Source organism: Falco peregrinus, chromosome 6, assembly GCF_023634155.1.
Source record: "Falco peregrinus isolate bFalPer1 chromosome 6, bFalPer1.pri, whole genome shotgun sequence".
Classification (NCBI taxonomy): domain Eukaryota; kingdom Metazoa; phylum Chordata; class Aves; order Falconiformes; family Falconidae; genus Falco; species Falco peregrinus.
This window is the reverse complement of record NC_073726.1, coordinates 85,717,066-85,739,346: the sequence shown is the minus strand read 5'-3', so window position 1 is coordinate 85,739,346 and position 22,281 is coordinate 85,717,066. Positions and strand designations below refer to the sequence as shown.

General features: G+C 39.7%; 1 protein-coding gene across 8 annotated transcripts in view; it reads right to left on the bottom strand.

The window, feature by feature from the left end:
* CRACR2A (calcium release activated channel regulator 2A) overlaps positions 1-22,281 on the bottom strand; it is a 60,955-nt gene that overhangs the window by 20,653 nt on the left and 18,021 nt on the right. For all 8 annotated transcript variants that reach the window (XR_008747857.1, XM_055808660.1, XM_055808657.1 and 5 more), the window contains 6 exons: positions 18,541-18,709; positions 16,830-16,976; positions 10,739-10,829; positions 7,841-7,936; positions 2,502-2,689; positions 445-516 (listed from right to left, as the gene is read on the bottom strand). Coding sequence is in view for 7 of the 8 variants with exons in the window: in XM_055808660.1 (XP_055664635.1) it covers positions 445-516; positions 2,502-2,689; positions 7,841-7,936; positions 10,739-10,829; positions 16,830-16,976; positions 18,541-18,709 (763 nt within the window). In the remaining variant the exon portion in view is untranslated. The remainder of the gene's footprint in view (positions 1-444; positions 517-2,501; positions 2,690-7,840; positions 7,937-10,738; positions 10,830-16,829; positions 16,977-18,540; positions 18,710-22,281) is intronic.

Genomic DNA, 22,281 nt, shown 5'->3' with positions numbered 1-22,281 from the left:
TAACTACGTTTTGATATAATTTTACAAATAAACATTTTGGGGAAAGAATCTTTATTCTGGCTGTACTCCCATCACTGCAGAAAGAACAGAGCCTTTTAGTAAGAGCCTTCAAGTCTCCTCTGGCCGGGCTTCTACCACAGAACCAGCTTGGATCAGTTCACCATTGTTCTGTTCTTGACTTTTGGAACGGAGATTGTCCTACAATACTGAATTGCCAAAACAAGACAAAACTTTCATGTGGACTGCCTTCTACTGTATGCAAGAACAGGCTGTGGCCAGCACGGGGCAGCCCCAGCTGCTCCTCTCTGGCACAGAGGCCACCCCTGCAGCCCCCCTGCCAGCACCTGGCCACCTACACCCAGCACACAGCCCAACATGATTTCATCCTTTAATGTACCTCTTCAGAATAATGCAAGAAGTTCTTGAATATAAGGTCTGTGTTACCTTAAAAAATCCAGCTGCTTCAGAAGTCCTGATTTCTCTCTCTGTAAGGTTTCTGTCACCCGGTACACTTCCCTGTATGAAAAGAAATAAAATAGTTCTAACTAGGGTAACCACATTGCTAAAATGCTTCCCCCTAGGAGTATCCACATTTGAGACTTCAGCTTCTCCAAACCTGTAGACTTTATTCTGCACGAACGGTTACTCATTTTCAAAAAATTCATTCAGTTTAAGGCCCACAGTACCACAGCAGTTTGAGTTAGCAGAGGAAGGAGTAGAGGTTCTTAAAAAAAAATATTGCTTTATAATTTCTTCATCCAGAGAGCTTAATATATACTGATACTGCCACTTGCATCATTCAGAGAAGACATACTGCTGAAAATCTTCTCACTCATGGCCACTAAAGACCATGTAACATTTTATCCAAAATTAGTTTATCTTGCTGCTGGAACCATGTCAGGCTCATGCATCCACAATCCCTACAATTTCTTGTTAGTTCCTGACTTTAAACAGTTATGCAGCCTTAAACATTGGACACAGTGTCTCAGATTTTTACACTAATTTACACCATTTACTCTGACTCTGTGTCTGGCCTTAGATGTTTTTTTGCCTTTCAGTGAAGCCTCAAGTTCTTCCTGTGCAGTCTGAACATCACACCTGCTTCAACAGCTCAGGTCTTACCAGACTGATACAGATGTTTAAAGCAACACTGCAGGTGCAGTTGAGTAGGGCTGAGCTCTAATTCCATAAAACACTATTGAATCCAAAGTGCTCTGTAAATGCAGTAGTATTATTCAGCAGTCTGACCACTGGGCAGATTTCCTCTGTAGCTTTAAAACCAGATCACTCCACAGTCTTTGCTCCGGATCTGAAAAGAGAGGCCTCAAAGAGGAAACAAACTACCTTGAGGAGGAATATTTCTGTCTACTTCCAAAACACACATTAAACACGCAAACCTAACAATAGCGTTCTAAACGCAGTGGCTGTTCTTCAACAATCATTTATCAACAACAGTCATTATTTATACCCTCAAGAAAAATTAAATTAGTAGTAACTAAGTAAGAGTTTGGCCAAAACTTAACAGGAAAAGAACATGACATGGATCTAATATTCTGCTCTATCCTGAAATATGCCAAATAGCCACAGCTCTGTTTTACATACTTCATCGCTGAAATGTATAGAGTCTGGCAAGATATGCACCACGGTCTGGTATCCATGTGTTCTCCATTGGCAACAAGAAGGTTTTACAGATCCCTGAGCCTTTTCTTAAAACTATCTTCCTTTAAATGGACTTCAGTGAACATTTCTGCCAATTACAGCTTCAGAGTAATGTAACTTTTGCCTTGTGTAAAAAGCTGGAGCAAGACAGGTAGATTGATCTGTTATTTAATGGGCCATTTCTATCCCTCAAAATACAATTTTTAAATAGTTCTTCTTGAAAAATACTTTTTAATTCGGAGGCAGAATCTGAAGTCCAAAACATTTGAACTGGAAACCCCAAAATGATGGTTCTGGATTGCCATTAGGCCTTGGGCGAATTGGAATTTAGCTCCAAAATCTACATTTTATCTTGCTGGCCAGGGACCTTGGTCAGCAATTATGTACCAGACTTGCTTTTGATGAAGAAAAGAAGCACATCCTAGCTGTCTCATAGCCAGAGTATATTCTGAGAAACAAGTTTCAGACAGACTTGGTTTTGAGGAGGATGAAGCATCATGTGCCACAACTGCAATTTCTGTAAGGAATCCCACTGGTATTTCCAAACTAAGACAATTTTTAACCAGTTAAATGGATTTTTAATTCCAAACACCCTCAACAAATGGGGGTACGAGAACCCTGACATTTTGAAAAAGTAGCAAAAAGATTCTGTAGAAGTCAGATATGCTACAGAAAACATGCTGAATTACTTGGGGGAAAATGACTAGAACTGCACTTGGCTTGGCTTTGCTGGTGGTTTCTGCTTAAGACACAATCTTAAATCACAGCACTGAATACCCTGAGAAGGAAGCTCACTGGCATGCTAAGCAAATGCACTAGAACCACTGCAGCTGGAGACTTACATTTCTTTCTCCTCATGTAGTCTTGATGCCTCCTCCTGAAGCACCTGTAACTGTTGTTGAGCCAGGCTTAATTCATGAGACGTTTTCTCCAGGTCTCTCAGCAGCTCCTGGTTAGTCAGCTTCAGCTTGGTGTTCTCTACTTTGGTTTCTTCTTTGCCACTGACAAGTTCTGTACATTGCTGCTCTAACTGCGATGGAAGAAAAGAAAACAGAAAATATAACTACCTGTGGTATCTCAGTTTTCAGGCTTTCAATTCAAGTCTTAGAAGTTAGTTGAATAGGGAAGCTATTTCTGTCAATGCTAACATGATTAAAACACGTATGGTGCTCTTCCACTGCTCTGTGTACAGACGTAATTATGTTACACAAAACCAAAGCCATTCCACTCCATGACTGAATTTCACCCAGTTCAAAAATGCACCAGGACAAACCACAAGAGATGTTTACAGAGCAGATTAGCAGTACTTAGTTGATATTCACAACTGCTATTTTAGACTATTTCCCACAATGACAAGGCCTACACAGAGTGATTCAGAGTTCTGCCTAAAAACTGTTAAGATTTAAATCTGGTAGCTGATAAACCTTCCCATCCACAGTAATATCAACAAGCAATAACCTTTCTGCCACCTCAGCTAAATCTGCCAAGAAGTGTGAATTAGAGCTTTTTTAACTCACTTTCATATTCACTCTCCAAAGTATATACAAGGGAAAGTTACACCTTCCCTGTTAAACAGATAATAGCAAATGACAGTGGTTTCTGGTATGTAAAGAAGTTCCACCTGCTTGTCCCTGGCTAACTGAACAAATTAAGATGATATAGCAAAAGCAGACTAAAATTAGTCCACTTCATATTAGGGAAGGCACTGCTGACCTAAAGATATAAAAGGGGGGGGGGGGGGGGGGGGGGGTGTATTTTTATTTTTTTTTTCAGTATGGTTTTTAAGGGATGCAAAATGTACTAGTGATACAAGTGCAATCTTCCAGATTTGAGACACAACAAAGGATTTTGTTAGAACTCTCGGTTTGCACATCCCAACAAGCAGAGCTTGTCCAAACCAAAACCTGCCCTTACCCTGCTTCACAACACTGTTGCTGTTCTAGTCCTGGTTTTGAATGCAGCCTTAAAGCCCAGGTTGAAAACAAAAGCAGAAAATAACTTTCTAGCTAGGACTGTGAAAGGTCAGGAGCAAGAGTAGAGTGGGAACACTTATCTCAGCAGCGGCACCAGCTTAATGTATTTGCTGAACTCTAGCCTCAGCAGGCCGACAGTTCATATGGAACACTGACTAAGCTGGGCATCAAATCACTACTGAGCAATGTTGGTTTACACTGATAGATCAGATCCCGAGTATTGCTTCCATCCCTTGACCGAATGAATTTGTCTGTTCCAAGTAAAAGACCAGATGCTTCAGATACTAGAAGACAAGACTTTCTCACTCAGATGAGTGGGTTTGGGAGGAGCAAGAAGTGATCACACAAAGATGAACTTTCAAAAAGCTTAAAAGCAACAACTTGCAAGTAGAAATTTCACTTACCGAATACTATGGCCATCTGAAAACTTTACACAGAGACTGGCCTGGAAATGTAACTGCATGAGTAGCCATCATCAGCTCCCAGAATCATAGATACTGATGTTAGAAATACTTGTTATAAATCCTGGTGCTTGCTCTTGTGAGAAAAACACCCGTGTTGAAAGTATGCTTAATAGAGATACTCAGTAATATCATCTAAACCCCAAGACACAACAAGAGGAGAAAGGGTTATTTCACAGCAATGCAGAGCTCCTCCTTTCACTGTACCTATATAATTCTTTAAGTGATGCCAAATACTACTTTTAAAGCATTCATTTAGTCAGTTCCCAATACAGTGGAATAACGCATAGGTGGATGCTCAGCTGGCACAGAATGGCACAGACTCTGTAGGCTCTAGCTGCCTGTCAGACCTGCAAATCTGCTCCCATGGTCATCAAATAGGTGAAAATTGATTAGGAATGGCTCATGGTCCAGTCACGTTTAAGAAAATCTAGGTAAGCAGAGAGAATTAACCAATTACCACAGGTCATGCAGAGACAGAGTAGCTGATGGCGTATGTTCTCTTCTGGGACAAGAATAGGAGGAAAAACTCACAAGTTTAAAATCAAGAACTGGAATTGTCCAGTTGCTGATGACACAGCTGTTACTATCCCTCAAAGACAGATACATTAAGCAGTCTTCATGCATTTCCTTGCTCTTAGCTCAGCATCCTTTCTGTATTTTTTCTCCTATTTATTTCAGGTGCGCATGAAAGATGAAACGTTTATAGTGTTACAAGGCTGCAGACTATTTTGTTCTTTATGCCTTTCTGAACAATCCTATCAGTTGATGTGCATTTTCTGAGTGCTACTGATCCATGTTTTCATGGATCTCCCGTTCAGAATCCAAAGATTATGCTCTTCGGTGGCTGTCAACAGCACAGAACCCATCATTTTATGTGAGAAGCCCAGTAATTCTCTTGCATTTTAGCTGGTCCGCACCTACTTCCTTCACCTCATACAAGATTCTGTGGCCTAGATATTAAGGCCTGGACAACCTCTGTCTCAGCACCTCCTGAGATATGCCATCACCCATCCCTTGAGGAACAATACTGAGACTACTTGTGCTTTATCTAAGCCATGAAGAGCAAGCTAACACTTCAAGATCATGGTAGCCCACAAAAAGGCCTATTCAAAGGAATTTTGGCCTACAGAAGGCCAGTCAACGTGGTATCAGATCGGTATTTCAGTCATGCTAGGCAGAAGACTCTCATAAGGGAGACTCCCTCTGGCTAAATCAGCCGAAGCAACACTGAACTCCTCTTCTCTGGAAGTTCCTTTCACATTTTTTTTATAATAATTTCCAACACAGGAATAATAGAAACAGAGGGGGAAATAGGGAGAGAGGGGAGGGAGAGGCCAGAGGAAAGCAAAAAGAGACTTATTAATGAAGTTTGGAAAAAAGCATTTGTATTACTCCCAAGAGGTTCTCTCAAATAATCAAGCATGGAAGCTGTAATTAAACCAAGCTGACATCACCGTCTGCAAGAACACATGTAATTATCAACGTATATTTCCATGCAAGAGGAGGCGGCAAAAGTTTCAGTGAACTCTTGTTAAGGCAAACGTTAGAGGTGGAAGCTAACCTAGCACACATTGATATTGAGGTGAATGAAGAGTAATACCTGAAAATGAGTGGGGTTATAGTATTATAAAAACAGATATGAGGAAAGATGAGAGTCACTCTCAGAGATAGTCATTAGGAAGTAGAAAAATATACATACAAAACACTGTCTCTAACTACAATGAGTTAAGCATTCAAATAAACAGGCTAGGCTGCTATACCAGAAAAAAAACCAACAACACTGCATATAAGATTGACAGTGGGTACCAATCAGTTGGTTGAATGACAAAAGTTTCAAATATCATCAATTATCTGTATAAAATCATCACAGTCATCATGTTATCAGAAGTAGTGAATTCCATTTGTCCAATACAGTTTCCTTTCCATAAAAATAAAATGGGATAGTTCAATTTTTACGGTAGGAAGAAAAGAAAATCCTGTCCTTTAAAAGCACCCTTTTTGAGTCTCACGCAAATTTGTAAGGGACAGAGGAAATGATAAATAACAGAAGTTACAAATAAAATAGAAAACACAGTAAAACTATTAATAATAACACAATGAATAGAAAAGTAAAACATAAAATTAGATTTAAAAATTATACTAATAAAAATAGCACAGACATTGTTTTATGTTTTCCAAGATAGGCAATAGTAGACAATAGGCAATGGAAACAATAATCGTAAGATAAAACTTCCTGATACTGCTGCCTGTATTACTTGGTCACACCAGGCTTAAAATTGAGTCTAAGCCTTTGAATAGCTTCTAGTTTTTATACCAAATTTATTTTGGAGAACTTCTGGAAAAATAGAGTTTTACAGAACTACTGGGTGATAACTAAATTTTAAACTTAGATTTAAAGCAAAAAAAAACAAAAAAAGGGAAAATATTAAAATATAATAATTATGAAATTAGAGTAAGTGATTTCTTATATTTTTGCAGTTAGGTTCAGACTAAAAATGCCTGATTTGTGTGCCCCCATATATATCTTCAATATCTTTTATTATTATTTATTATTAAGATATATTTCACTATAGTGCTGCAATGTGGTAGACAGCCTGCATAAACCCACATCTGTTCTGATTCACAGTGGTACTGACCAAAGGTAATTAACATCAGGCAGTTGATTTCAATTCTGTAATGGCCTTTTAGTTCAGTTCTATATCCTCATCAGCTAAACCTGCATCATTATAGTCAGGTAGAGGTTTGCCTCCCCTCTTACTCCAGTACAATACTACAATTCCCATCAGCTTCAGTAGCACCCCAATTCACTCCTCTGAGGACGATCTAAAAACTACACACAACTAGGAAACTGCCCACAAACTTCCTTTTCCTCTTCCCTCCCTTCTTACTTCTCTCCTACTTCTCAGGACTGACCCTTGCAAGCCACTGCCAGGATAAACAATTTTACATGTATTTTATAGTCATATTCTACAGAGGGAGTTGGTTCACAGCACTCCATTTCAGCCCTTCTAATTCCAGCACTACCCCTTTGCCTATCACTAGCCTTTCATGCACTGACCTTTTTTTACAGCAAGTTCACACATGCAGAAATACTCTGCTTCTCCAAGCAGGCCATGCATTTTAAGTAAAACACATCAGGCTTTAATATGGGAACTTGACAAGCTGTTACCATGCAAGAGAACCACGCACTGCTATAAAACTGTTATCACAGAGATGTATGAGGACCAGGCTGATCAGGAGGGAGCATTTCCAGTTCTAGTGCTGAACGATAGTGAAAAACAAGTAAATGAGTAGCTGATACAAGCTTTGAGCAAAGGTGTACACTGTAAGACCTAAATAATTGTTCTCTGCTCTTGGGCAGTCCAGGCATTAAGGCAGTCCCTAGCACATTGAAGAAAATGGAATTCTGCTACGTTTTCATAAAGTTAACCTAATACCTGGGGAAAATACTTGGAACTTTTTTTATATATTTTATCATATAAAAGGAAAACTCCTTTAGAAACATACGGTAACGTATTTCCTATGCACATGCATAGTCTAGCAGTGTCTAGCAGTCCAGCACAACCCCACTTCTAAATGCATGCAGGTATCCACACTCATGACAAAAGCAACAAGAGGGTCACAGTTTGGCAGAACCACATCACACCAAGTTGCATTTTTCAGACCTAGAAGAGTACCTGAAGAAAATTTCATGAAAAAATAAAAATTATGTAATTTTTAACTCTGAATGGTATTGATTAATACCTTTTTCTGTTTTTGAACCAATTGTTCCAGTTCTTGTTCTTTTGACAGGAGCTTGCACTCCAGCTCTTGACTGTAGGACTGAAATCTCTCTGTGTCCTGCAAAATTCAAAGAGGAAATGCATTAACAGAACAGCACAATTGCATCAGCAGGAGGAAACATAAGGAATCAGGCATGAAAATAACTGGCAAGCTTTTCACAGTGAATATAACAAGCTACTGACAGAACTCAATTTTGCGATGGTATCACTCATGAATCCAGACTCTGAGCTTCTGTACATTGGTGTAGTCCAGCAACTTCAATGACTGCAGTTGCTCCAGGATGTGCTGACTGCACATGAATAGGCATCAAATCCACAAAATAGAGGCAGAAGTTTTCAATCTTAGGCACAAGCTTTAGGAGCGTAGCCAACCTAAATCAATGAAGCTAGAATGCATCCTCCCATTTCCAGCTTCATCCTCTTATACACTAGCATTCATGCTCATCTGTTACAGCAGTGAGCTGTTTCAGAGAGCTAAACAAGCAGGGAAAAAAAAACCACCAGAAAAAAATGAATAGCTGTCACATTTGGTTTCCTGAACCAGCCAACTGATGACAATGCACTGATTGAAACAACCCAGACAAATTTAAGCTATTATGGAGTCACGCCATAACTCGCATACAATACACCAGGATTGACACAGGAGATACGGGGTATTGACACACAGCATAGCAAGTCAGGTCGAAGTAAAAGAAACAACACCCGCCCCCTTTAAAATCCATCACTACCAACAATTTGTCACAGGTGTTCCACCACTATAAGCAAGTGGTCTGGGCTTCAGGCTCCACCTATCCCTTAGCAATTATAACAGCCTCTCCACTATCTAAGTATCCTGCAAGCACTGGGAACTCTCAGTCCTATTTGGAACTAATCCTTCAGACACTCCTCAGCTGACATGAGTTGTCAAGACCTCCCCTGAACAAAACTGGGTTCCAGAAGTTCACGTCAGCTGAGAATCTGTCCTGTTCCTCTACAACAGGCTTTTATTCTCTAAGGTCCCCAGGAAAATGCCTCTAAACAAAAATAAAAATTCCCTCAAGACAACAGTGGAGCCTACATGTTTTCCTCTTTAGCAGTACATGTAATGGGGTAATCAAATGCACGTTAACTGGCTTCTTACGTGGAAGACTATATATCCAAGTAAAAAAGACAGACTAACTGCCCCTTTTGTATAACCTTCAGTCAGCAGGGTATTAAGTATTGTAAATTGCTACAATTTGTACTTATTTGCATCTTACCAATTTTTTAAAATGTATTCTTCAAGAGCTGCTCTTCATTCAAGCCATAATAATTACCCTTTTATATGGCATCAATGCGTCTCTCCAGGCTATAAAGTCTTTGTGAGACTTTGCATTAGAGAAACAATTTAACAGTCAGATCTCCCCAAATCCCAAATCAGTCATGCCAAGAAACAATACTTCTTGAGTGTCTGACAACCATTAGTGTGAATGCTGACTAAACTGTAAATAGCTTCAGTGGGAAGCTTCAATGAAAAAGCTTAAAAGAAATGGCTTTACTGCAAATATACAGCTAATTAGGAGATCCAACAATCATTGCTTATGGAAAAGTCTCTGTTGTTTCAGGATTTTCAATGCAACTTCAGTTGTGGGCTATTAAGAGCATACAAACCATCTCTTTCACAACAACTTCTGTCAGGCAAAGTTACAAATACTTTTTATCCTTGAGCTGATGTATGAACTTTTTATAAAGGGCTTATCTCATCCACCACTAAAAACTGCTCTCAGCTTGGAATGGAAAAACTTGAAATTTATGAGTCAGGTTCACTACCCTGTGAGGCGAGTGAAAAGACTGATTCCTTAGCTGATAAAGGCTCTTTTTGCTTTAACACACTTTATGTCAGGAAACAAAAAGTACCTTATATATTTGGCTCACAAAAGGATTTTTTAGATATCCTGATTGAGATGGAGACAGTAACTGATGGATATCCACTAGTTTTGGCAACATTTTGTGTACTGTGTGTTGTTTGGAACCATACACTGGTTTCACTTACATAACTGCTTTCAAGACAACAAAAAGGCATGAGCCAATAGCTCATGACTGGTTGTCCCAGGCCACCCAGAGAAGCTATGGAACCTCCACCATTTGCAAACACAAAACTCAACTGTACAAGTCCCTGGAGCAACCTGATCTAGTTTAAAAGTTAGGAGCAACATAGGTGCCTTCCAACCCAAATGATTCTAAGATGACACCTTCCTAGACCATACTGGGAATTCTTGTTATCTTCCTTGGTTTAGGAGAGAAAAAGAGGACAGAAAAATCCAAAGAACAGACTATGAAAGCGGTGAGGAGATTTAAAGGACACTTTGTAAGAAAAGGAAAATCATTGTCAGTTGCCTTGGAAGCACCATGGCAGTGACAAAAGAAACTGACCTATGTTTATTTTGCAAACAGCTGCAGTGGTTTCAGAAACTACCATCACTTGATTTATCTCTTGTTGCTCTTCTGTGACGACTTCCCCCTCCCCAAAAGCAGAGACTGCAGAACTCAACAGGATTAGCAATGTTCTGAACAACCTCCAAGACCATTTTTTCCTAATTGTGACCAGAAGTTCGACCTATAGCAGCATCGATAATACAATGAGGCTGTAGTTCTACTGCATGCCAACCACTGAGCAGAGGGCATCAGTGCTCCTCTCATCCCCCAGGTCACTTTGAAGTTCATCACTGCAGGGTGAAGCTGCAGAATGTGGATCAGTACAAAAGGAGCAGGGACATAAACTATGTGTTTTCTTATTCTGTTGTGAAACACATTTTGTGGGCCTTCACTTCACACCCAGAGTGAGTATAAAACCACTGGTACTGGGTGCAGAATCCATGCCCACAATAACAGACACACTCACTTTCAAGAGAAACTGCTCTTTCTCCTTTTTGATTTGCTGTTCCATTTCCTCATAGAGATGCTGAATTTCTTCATCATAAGCAGCAATCTTCCTAATAAGAGATAAAAGTATACTGAGTGGGTCTTTGTAGCATTACTGCAAATCATGGCTCACATTATGAACTAAGTGCCACATTCCTGCCTTAACAGAAGACTCCAGAGAATGTTCTAGGATTAAGAAAATAGTAATTTTTGTGCAGGAAAGGTCACAGATTCATTTTTTATTTATTTCTCATGGAAGTAAGGCTTCAACAGCTCAGAGGCTAATAAAGCTACACATCTAAAGCAGCTGTCCATTATGCAACTTTAACAACTACTAAATCTTAAGTGTAAGGAACAGAGAGCTTCCTAGTGACAATACCAGTAATACCAGAGTGTAAGTTTGCCAGTTAAAAGTATTTTCACTGCAACTTCATTTTTTTTTTTTTTACTGTGGAACTGCATTGTTTACCATTACATAGCATTAAATGAGGTACTTCTATCATGTCGAAGACATTTTAGCTACAACGGACTCCTTGAAAACCCTTCCTGAAAGCTGCCTTACTGCCTCTCTAACAGCTTTGCTGAAACAAATTTGAAAAGCCCAGCTGAGGAACAGAAATAAATACGCTGCGTACAGGTGTATCTGTAGGAAAAAAGAAGGACCTAAAAAGCTCCCTTTTTCCAACAGAACATTGCAATTAATAGCACTGTGTTTCGATACATGAAGGATTACATTTAAATGCTTTAGTTTGGGCAGAAAAACTGTTGAAAGGGAACAAGGCAGCATTTGTTCTGCTACTATTCTATTCTCATTAATCCAGAAACTAAAAAGCAAAACTTACCTTTGCATCAAACTCAGGGGACATCCTAGAAAGATTTTTAATAAAGATTAACAGGGCTTTTATATGACACTACTGCGTATCCCCCCACATTCATCTTTCTAGAGCTGCTCCTTGAACAATCTGCAGAATGCATCTGTTACAAATAAAGTACATAATCTCCTACAGCATTCACATCAGTAAGAGCAAGACAAGGAACATACAGTAGGAAAAAAAGCTGTTAATTTTGTAATCTGGGTATCTTTTTTTTACCTAATTCTCTACAGATTCTATGTTTCCATTTATTAAAGGCCTGATTCTCTCTTCTTAGTTAAAGTCAAGCAAATTGGAAAGAAATTTCAAAAGATTTACCTAAGCTACAGAGAGTGAGAAAGAACAGAAACAAGAGTTTCTTTCCCCCTTTCAAACACCAGAAGACTTGACATCACCATCTTGCATTTTCAGTCACAGGTAAAAAATAAGGGGAGGAAAGCATTTTCTCAGGACTTAAAGCAGTAATAAACAAATACCAAGCTACACCAATCTGAGGAGATCGATCGCTGCCGTTTAGATTTTTGTGAATCTAGGCCCAGACAAGGGCCACTTCATGTAACTGCAATGCTTCAAATAGAGAGTGCCAGAAAATCTAGAAGCCCTTTTTGCTACACTACTGCTCCCATTGTAAAGTCAGGTCATGTTCTGATCTCCGATTTTATTTTCTTAAAACTAAAAAAATGCTTCATAAGAAATTAGCACTCATCAATGGAACAAAATTACACAAATTTATAAAGATTTAACAATTATTTAGATAGGTATGGCAGAGACGGTAATATTGTATTTTAAAATACTGTATTCATACAATATAATATCATTTTGATTGGGGCTAGACTGACTGTGTACTGAAAACCTCTGTAACTTCGCACAGGCAGAACGGCAGAACACCTTGCACAGTAGTCAGCATTTCTATGGGACTCATATTTTCTTTGCTTCTGTGTGACATGGAAAATAACTTCAGTCCCGCACTATTAAGCTGCTGATTTAGGTATTTCTTTCCTCTTATGTGAGGCAAAGGATACAGTAGCACCATCAAGACCACATCCAGGAGGTACCTCTGGATGTAGAAATCTTTTTTGTTTGCCTGGCACATAAGCACATGACGTTTTTGAATATTCCCCAAGGATTTCATTCATGGCTTACCATCGTAACTCTGATTGAATTAAGCAGAGGTAAAGTAATATCCTGTTAAAATCAAAAGTGTAACACAATTGTAAGTAACATAACTAACAATCAGCAGAAAAAATAACCCAAGACATTAGATGGCAAGTATTCCCCACATGCAATCAGGGGAAAATAATTAAAGACATAAGGGCATATCATTGTTATGTGAAAAATGAAAAATGTTATAATTAAAATCTCTGTTCCCTGGGATCATACCATCCAGTTGCACTCAACACATAATTGTGTAATTTCAGCAATATTTGATAACATGATCTTTCTCTTTCCAGTAATGCTGTTGGAACAAGCACACGGAGAAGAAAGGGAGACAGTGCTGTTGTTGAGCACATTAACCAAAACGGAATGTAACGTGAGTTCACCAAGTTCAGATCATGAGTTCAGGATCAGCACACTCACAAGGCTTTAATTTCTGCCTGCAATGTGAATTGTTTGGGTTTCACAATTGCTGTTCATGCAGTTTGTTGTAATGGTTCTTCCTTCCCCATAAAAAAATACAGTGACTTGCACACTTTGTGCACTGATGTCCTGAGATGTTGATTCTCCTTCCACCAAAGGTGGGCTCCGACACTGTCCCATGCTAAGCCAAATGAGAAGTCAGTTCATCCTTCCCTTCCTGTTTACTCTTGTTTATCTCCTCTGTTTAGAACTCTGTTGTTTGAAACACAGGCCACCTTTTTTACTAGGTTTGTCTTTCAAACGCAAAGCACAGCAGCAGACAGAGCTAATGGCAGTTGCAGATTTTATCTGCTATTAGAAGAAAAAGGTCTCTTTCTCATCTGTTTTAAGCTTACTTCCTATTAGTCTTTATAAATACTTCTTGGTTCTACTGCTAGGGATTTAAAGAATAACAGCTCCTTGTTCAGCCTGATCAGTGGTCTCATGGTTACTTGTAAAGGTCTATCGTATTTCACTCCAGCCTTTACCTCCTCACTCAAGAGACCCTTCCTTTTAAAAATAGCTCTCCCAGAACAGCCATTCCATTCCTTTAACTACGAAGTTGCCATTCTCTGTGCCTTTCTTCATTCCACTACATTCTTCTTGTGGTGCAGAAACCAGAACTTTATTCAGTACTCAAGACGTAAGCACAACAAGATTCTATGTAGCGGCAAACCCATGTTTTGTCATGTTCTCAGTACCCTTCCTGATCACACATTGCATTTTACTGGGGGGTTTTGGTGCCATTGCACCCTGAACTGATGATTTCAGGAAGTTCTCTGCAATGACCGCAAGGGCTTTCTCAGGAGTTTTAACTGCTCATTCCAAGCCCAGGATCACATTAGCGTGACTTATATTATTGTATCTCCCTGACATTTACCTAAAATGAAGTTCATCTACTGCTTTTTTGCACTCAATATATCGACCTATTTAAAAAACACCACTGCTAAATTTAAGAAACCATCTAATTTTAAATTAGCACTTAAAGTTAAATACTAATATACTCTGGCAAACAAAAACTGTATTCACTGTATAGATGCCAAAAGCAAAATGGATTAATGTATAAAGCTACTAGTTCACACTTGCAGCGCAGAGCTTAGCTATTGCTGACAGCACCAGACCAGATATATATACAGTATTTGGTTTGATACATTACTGTAGTAAAAGTCTCTCACTTTTGTTTAAATGAGAAGAAATAAAGAAGTAAATGACTATTTTTAAAAGGAGAGGGTTTACATCTCATATTTTCATCTTGCCTTGAAATCTACAAGTACAGGCAACAGCCCATAATCAATTCCTTTATGATGATAAACACCAGTGAGGAAAAGAACACCAGTTCTGGGACAAAAATGTGGCCATTTGCTTTGTTTTCCTTAAAGTGTATTCAGTTCTATGTAAAAATTCATCAGCACTATTTTGGTGGTTGTTCTACTGAACCAAAATTACAGATCACCTAAAAGGAGAAACATGCCCACGATTATATTGGCACAGAGTATGTCTGATGCGCTGACAGACCTCTTCCATGAGCACATCAGAAAAAATATTTGATATCTTGTTAGGAATCTTTGTTGAAACTCTTTAACCAAGGGATCACAGTCCTAAGTTTTGTTTCTTCTCCAACAGTCATCTTAACTGCTTAAAATAAAATTTAAAACTGAGGTGAGGTTAGTATCTGACAAAATCAGAGCGGGTCATTTTACCTGAAATATTAAAGCACATGTTTACTATGAGAAAAAATTATGTCCTGTTACTAATAAAACCAGTCACACTCTAAGTGCACGCAGTGCCATAATTTACACGTTCAGAGGACAAAAATACTAGTATCTGTAAGAAGGTCAGCAGTAGACAGTACAATATGCAAATCTCTTTTTCAAGGCTATTTAAAAGTTATCAACATTTTTTCCTAGGCAAAAAACCCCTTACCTGGCATCGAGAAGTTTTCTTTAAATATACACACTCATATATATATACACATACATACTACATATAAATAAAAATTCACAGTGAAATCAACCCTATGCCTTTGAGTAACACCCAACAGAGTACCACAGATTTCCTCTATGTGGGATCATGCTGCATGTTATACTATGTATTATAAACTTATAACTCACCAGTGAGGAGGAGGAGATCTCCATCTGGAAAAACTCAAGGTCTAAGCTGATGACTGGAGGTAAAAGAGCTAGGGTCTTGCCATGGATATTAAATGGACTTTGAAAACCTCATGCTAGTATCTAAAGGATCTATGATCCATGATGAGTGAGCAAATGAACACAATCTGGTAGCAAACTTCAATCCAGCTGAACCAGCCAGCTAGTAGGAGATGACCCACACCTGGAAAGACCCAAGGTCTGATTCAAAGAATGGGTAAGGGTCCCAGGGTACAGACAGGGACATTGGATAGTTTACCGCTCCTGGTAAACAGGATGGGAGAAGCAGAATCAGGCTGTCATCCTTCGTATTTGTGGGAATGCTGCTTGTGCTTAGGTGGGTGCCAGCAGAGGTGCTGCTTTCTAATCAGTATCAGTCTACACGGTCCCCCATGTGTGGTGCATCTGCATGGGTGTGTATTGAGAACATACATTCAGCCTCACTACTGTCTGGACCTACAAATGGGAACAGCAGCAGCATACTGCATCTATCGAACCAGGACAGGAAACCCCTGGGTCTCTAGACTACAGGCTTCAGATGCATGAATGAAAATATGCATGTGTGAAAGCTCCAGAAGAAAAGACAAAAAATAGGTATAGAAATATGAAATTTAGAAGAAACAGAAGGTTGACAGCATAGACTGGGATGGCATAAAGATCCCAGCACATGCAGGAGGCTTCTCAGGGCATCCACGTTAGAAAAAAAGGAACAACTTAAGACAAAAGCACAGCCTACATCCAGGAAAGGAGAAAAAAATCTGAGAGTAGACTGCATGATTGCCTAGTGACTCACAGAGGCAAGTCAGGAAGGCAAGATGAAAGACCACATTCATTCTCAACTTCCAAAGGATGATCTGTTAATTTTTAGTTCCAATATATTTGTTTCTATATATACACGATACGTTTTTATATATAAAACCAATATAGATTGTTTACTATACTTCATATGTTTGTTCTCTCTATATATTTATTAACTTACACTTTCATTGGTATCAGTGCTTTGTGATGCTTTAACATCTTAAACCTCTCATTTCTCTGGCCAGTTAATCCAGATTTACAGCTTTTCTGCATGCAATGTTCAAGAAGCATGCAGACAATTTACCAGATTTACTGATAAACCTGACTGTCCCCTGTAATCAAACTGATTAACTAGAAGTGAAATCCTTAATATTGTCTTAAAACTACAGTGCAATGATAGACATCTGAAAAATAATTTCAGTCAAAAAAACCTGTTAACTAGAAAAGAAAAGCCAGTTCAGCATTATGAATAATTGTAATGGTACTCTTCACGACTAATAATATTTTACATTACAGGAAGTCTTGTGATTATAGTCCTCAGTTCTTCACTGAAATACCTTGTTTATTTCAAACATACAAACAGTAGATAAGACAGTTGTAAAAATATACAAACAGTCCAACAAAGTGAAATACTAACTTTTTTAGAGCGCATTCCAACTGGTTCTTCTCATTATCTGCTTCTTGGAGCTGGGAAAAAATTCTGACCAGGAACTCTTCAAAATTAGAGAGTAAATGAGGTTCATCTTTCCTCAGCTGCAACCAAAGTTGCTTCACATCACTCTCACTGAAAGAAGAGATCATAAAGGATTCATCAAGTGAGAACATTTCTCAGGCTGCAATAAATGTTCACAGCATCCTAGTGGATGGAGGCTTCAGGGCATCACTGATTAACACAAAGCTTATTAAAAACAAGGACTATTTAGGCAGTGACAGATTTGAAAAGGATGAGGTGGGTGGGGAAATGATGGAAACTGCATTTATTCAAAAACCACATCATAAAGTTTGGCCATGCATGACTGCAGAGAATCACAGGAACTATTTGCTTAGTGGGTGCCTTGCCAGGCACTTCATCTAAACAGGAATGGATAAGAAAGGAGACAGATGAGATACTTCTGTAGAAGTGACAGGGTGGTACAGCGTAAAGACGTTCCCACAAAACTAGTGGGGAGGGGGCAATGGGAAAGCTAATCAAAAACACTTCCTCATGAGAAATGAGTATGAATGTTTCCTAAATTAGTTCGACAAGTTAAAAAATTGCATTTGTACTGTTGTTTTTCATTTTCAACCCACTTTCATTCCACAGTGGGACTGCTACAAAAATCAGAACAGGACATCTTGAAAATTTTGATTTAAAGATTTACCAAGAGAATGTTTTGTTTCCAAATCTGTTCAGCAGATACTGGGAAAAAAAAGATGTTCCACTGTGAATGATAATTCTTTTGTAACTTTGCCAAAATTCTCCTGAACAACTTTTGTTTGCTTCGTTGTGACTCATCTTCTCTTCCATGTGCATTGTAAGCCTGAACCTAGCCAGCAAAGAGCACTGTATTTAAAGGACAAAATGAGGGTAAGGATAGCAAAAGTAGGTAATAAAAATTTCTTCATAATGAAAGCGTTTCAGAATAACTGACAATCAACTCTAACAGGCAGTCAGGTGAAGAGAAGCACTGATGAGCACTTCTATTTCATGGTAAGGATCACTGATGCGTTTCTTAAACTTTCCCGCTACCTGTCCAGATTCTGTCCCATTCTGCCCTGGGGTTTTTTTGATCTAGAATATTCATTGTGACTGACCAACAAATGTCAGGCCAACACACAAGAAGCTCTTAAAGCAGCTTTTGGGTTCTGTTGTTTCAAAGTGAGTCATTCTGGTACTGGAAGACAAACAGATTGCTCTGTTATCAGAGCAATCACAACTTGCAATTATGTAGGGAAGGAAAAAAGGGCAGAAAAAGGGGAGAAAACATTTCCTACGGTTAACTGATGCACTTTAAACACAGCCCTTGCCAAAAAAAAGCAGTCATCATGCACTGATCACACTTGATTGAAATCAGTGGCATCTGTGAGTTACATGCTAGTCATTATCTATGTTCAAAACCCACGGTACGTCAGGGCGTTAATGACATAGCCTTCCTATTGCACAAACATGTTTCACATGTCTGGAGTACAATAGCTTTGCTCTTGGAAATTTTGGTTGAATGCCATTCTATCATATCTGACAACCAAGAAAATTAATTTTTAAAGAGCAGTGTTAGTTCTCATCATTCACCTTGGATTCCATTAAAATCAAACCCAGAGCTGAATCATGAAAGATCATACAATCTATTACTATTGCTGCGAAGACTCACTCATCCAAAACCTTTTTAGCTCCAAGCCGATCCATCAGATTTGAGAACTGGAATTCTTCATCCCCATCATCACTCATGGTCTCTTCACATTTGAGTGGGCAGGCTGTTTCACTTTCTGATTGCTGGATAATCTCATTATTCAAAGCAATCTGCCCCAAAAGAAACTGGCCTAAAAGTTAGAAATTACACGCATTAGTATTCTCAGAACTTACTGTAAGAAGCAATGTCAAAGAGCAACATACTAAAGATCAAATTTTACAGTAAATATAATTTGTGAAGTAAACACCTACACTTGTTTGCAAGAAAAGGGAGTATACTGAAACAACAAAAGCATGAGGCATAGCAAGAGGATCCCTGAGTTCTATGCCCGATTTTGTCCCCAGTTTAATGTCTAAGCTTCAGTACATCACTCACCTCAAAATTCACAAAGATACTGAAAAAATTCAGAGCTTCATAAACAAAAGGTAAAAACTGCAGCAACATGCACTTTGTAAGTGTTGCAGCCTTATTTCCCGATATGCTTAAACAGAAGGTAGGAATCTAAAATAGTCACAGTAGTAATACTAATAAAACGTACTTCCTCTTTTAACATTCTTTTTAGTGCATGACCAAAGGCACACCTCAAATTCCTGTATAAACTGCATATAGAAAGCTACATTAACACTCATTTCCCTCCACTTGACTCACATGCATTTTAATTCTTCCAAATTTGACCCTACAGCAGTTTCTTCCATCTATTTAGAATATTTCTATTATTAACAGAAAGACTGGATCATGGACACATGGTGGGATGGCTCCCACAACTGGAGTGTTGCAATGGAGGAATACAAGCTCTTGAGGAAGGACAGGAAAGGAAGATGAAGAGAGGCCTCTACGTGGGGGAGCAGCTGCAATGCATGGAGCTCCGCGTGGGGATAGAAGAGGAGCTGATGGAGACCTTATGTGCTAGGATTGAAGACAGGGCAGGCAAAGGGGACAGTATAGCAGGTGTCTGCTATGGGCCACCTGACCAGGAAGAACAAGTGGATGAAGCCTTCTACAGACAACAGAAACAGCCTCATGTTCGCAGGCCCTAGTCCTCATGAGGGACTTCAAGTATCCTGATATCTGTTGGAGAGACAACACTGTATGACATAAGCACACCAGGAGGTTCCTGGAGTACCTGGATGATAACTTCCTCCTCCAAGTAACAGAGGAGCCAATGAGGAGAGGTGCTTCTGCTGGACCTCCACCAACAAGTAGGGCTTTGTTGGGGATGTGAAAATAAAAGAAAGCCTTGGCTGCAGTGACCATGGCAGATGTCACTGTCAGGCCACTCTTGATAATATTAGATTGATCATGGTGACTGGGAGACGTGCCAGAAGACTGGAGGAAAGCAAATGTCACTCCAATCTTCAAGAAGAGCAAGAAAGAGGACCCAGGGAACCACAGTCAGCCTAACCCTGATCCCTGGAAATATGATGGAGCACCTAATCCTAGAAACCGTTTCCAGGCACATTAAGGATAAGAAAATCAGGAGTGGTGAATCCATGCTAAGGGAAGTCACGCTTGACCAACCTGATAAACTTCTATGATGAACTGACTGGCCTGGTAGATGAGGGAAGAGCAGTGGATATCATCTACCTGGACTTCAGTAAGGCCTCCCACAAAATCCTTACAGAGAAGCTGTTAATGTACAGGCTGGACGAGCATTTGAGGTGGGCAGAAAAGGGGCTGAATGACCAGGCCCAGAGGGTAGCGATCAGTGGTGCAAAGTCTAGCTGGAGACCAGTGACTAGCATGGACCCCAGGGATCAATACTGGACCCAGTTTGACTTAAAATTTTCATTAGTGACCTGGATGGTGGGGCAGAGTGCACCCTTAGCAAGTTTGCGGACAACACCAAACTGGGAGTAGCTGATACACCAGAGGGTTGAGCAGTCATCCAGAGCGACCTCAACAGTCTGGAGAAATGGACTGACAGGAACCTCATGAAGTCTGAGAAGGAGCAGTGCCAAGTCCTGCACCTGAGGAGGAACAACCCCACGCACCAATATGTGCTGAGGGCAATCCAACTGCAGAGTGGAAGAAAAGGACTTGGGAATCCTGGTGGACACCAGGCTGAACAGGACCCAGCAGTGTGCCCTTGCTGCAAAGAAGGTTCATGGTGTCCTTGGCCACATTAGACAGAGTACTGGCAGCAGGTTGAGGAAAGTGATCCTTCTGCTGTATTCAACACTGGGGAGGCCACACCTGGGGTTCTGTGTCCAATTGTGTGTTCCTCAGCACAACAGAGACATGGACACACTGGCGAGAGTTCAACAACTGGGCACACAGATGATTAAGGGGCTGAAGCATCTCTCCTATGACAAAAGGCTGAGAGGGTTGGGACTGCTTAGCCTAGAGAAGAGCAGACTCGGGGATATATAATATATATAAATAGCTGAAGGGAGGTTGCAAAAACGATGGAGCCAGGCTCTTTTCTGTGGTGCTCAGTGACAGGACCAGAGGCAATGGGCACAAACTGCAACACAGGAGGTTCCACCTGAACATCACGAAATACATTTCCACTGTGAGGGTAACCAAGCACTGGCACTGGCTACTCAAGGAAGTTGTGGAGTCTCCCTCCACAGGGATACTGAAAAGGCATCTGGACATAGCCCTGGGCAACTGGCTTGAGGTGGCACTTCTTGAGCAGGGGTGTTGGACCAGACTGCCACCAGAGGTCCGTTCCCATCTCAACAATTCTGCAATTCAGGTATTCCTGGCTATTGGACACCACATCATAGTCATGAGAGATTTTTATGAAAGTCATGACATCCTCTATTTTTCACTAGCCAACAACATATGTTACTTTGTATTTGCTCTCGTAAGTGTTGAGAACACTACAGGAAAACTGATTATAATAACCAGAGATTGACAAGTGAGTTGATTCAGTTTAAACATGATGCTAAGCAAGAATAGACATTACAGAAGTCAACTGGTCTCAAGGGTTCAAGCAAATTAACAAACAGGTGAAGCTTGAAACTATCTTAGAATCAAAGTGCAGAACTATCTGAACTCATATCTCAAAGTGGGAAGGTGTGGAGGCAACACCTGTAGAAGAGATCTGACTATATCCGATCTGGCTTCAGATCTGACTATCAATATTGACCTCAAAAAAAAAAAAGGTAAGCTAAGATCCTACAGTGAATATAATGACCAAAAAAAGAAAGCTACAACTTGGACATAAAAAGGGAGTGTGTATATATAGACAACAAGAGACAAAAATACTGAAACCTGCAAAAAATACTAAAACAAACAGCTATATGCTTTTTAGCTACATCCATAAAAAGGAAGGCAGTGAGGATGCAGAACTGAAACTGCCACATGAATAATCAATGTGCTCAGTTAGGGAAGATCAGATGCATTCCATCAAACTCTAAATGTGCCAGCTATTTTATTTCAACATCTGCAAATCAGAATTTTTAAGGATTCTAGGCAAAAGGGGTATTGTGATTTTCTGCAGAGGATTTCTGCAGAGGAACTTGGGTTATATTCTAACTTTTAGTACAGAAGTTGCCGTAAACCCAAGGAAACGGGAATTATTTTATCAACTCTGTCTTGCATTTTTTCCCCTCATAGCACCCAGCAGAGCATGTTGACAACAGAGACAATAGAATATGTTGCAAAGAGAGGTTACAGTAAATTTCCACTTGCCACCATTTAGAAATATGAACAGGATTCTCCCATACTAACTGGTGCAGTACAAGTTTTATTCAG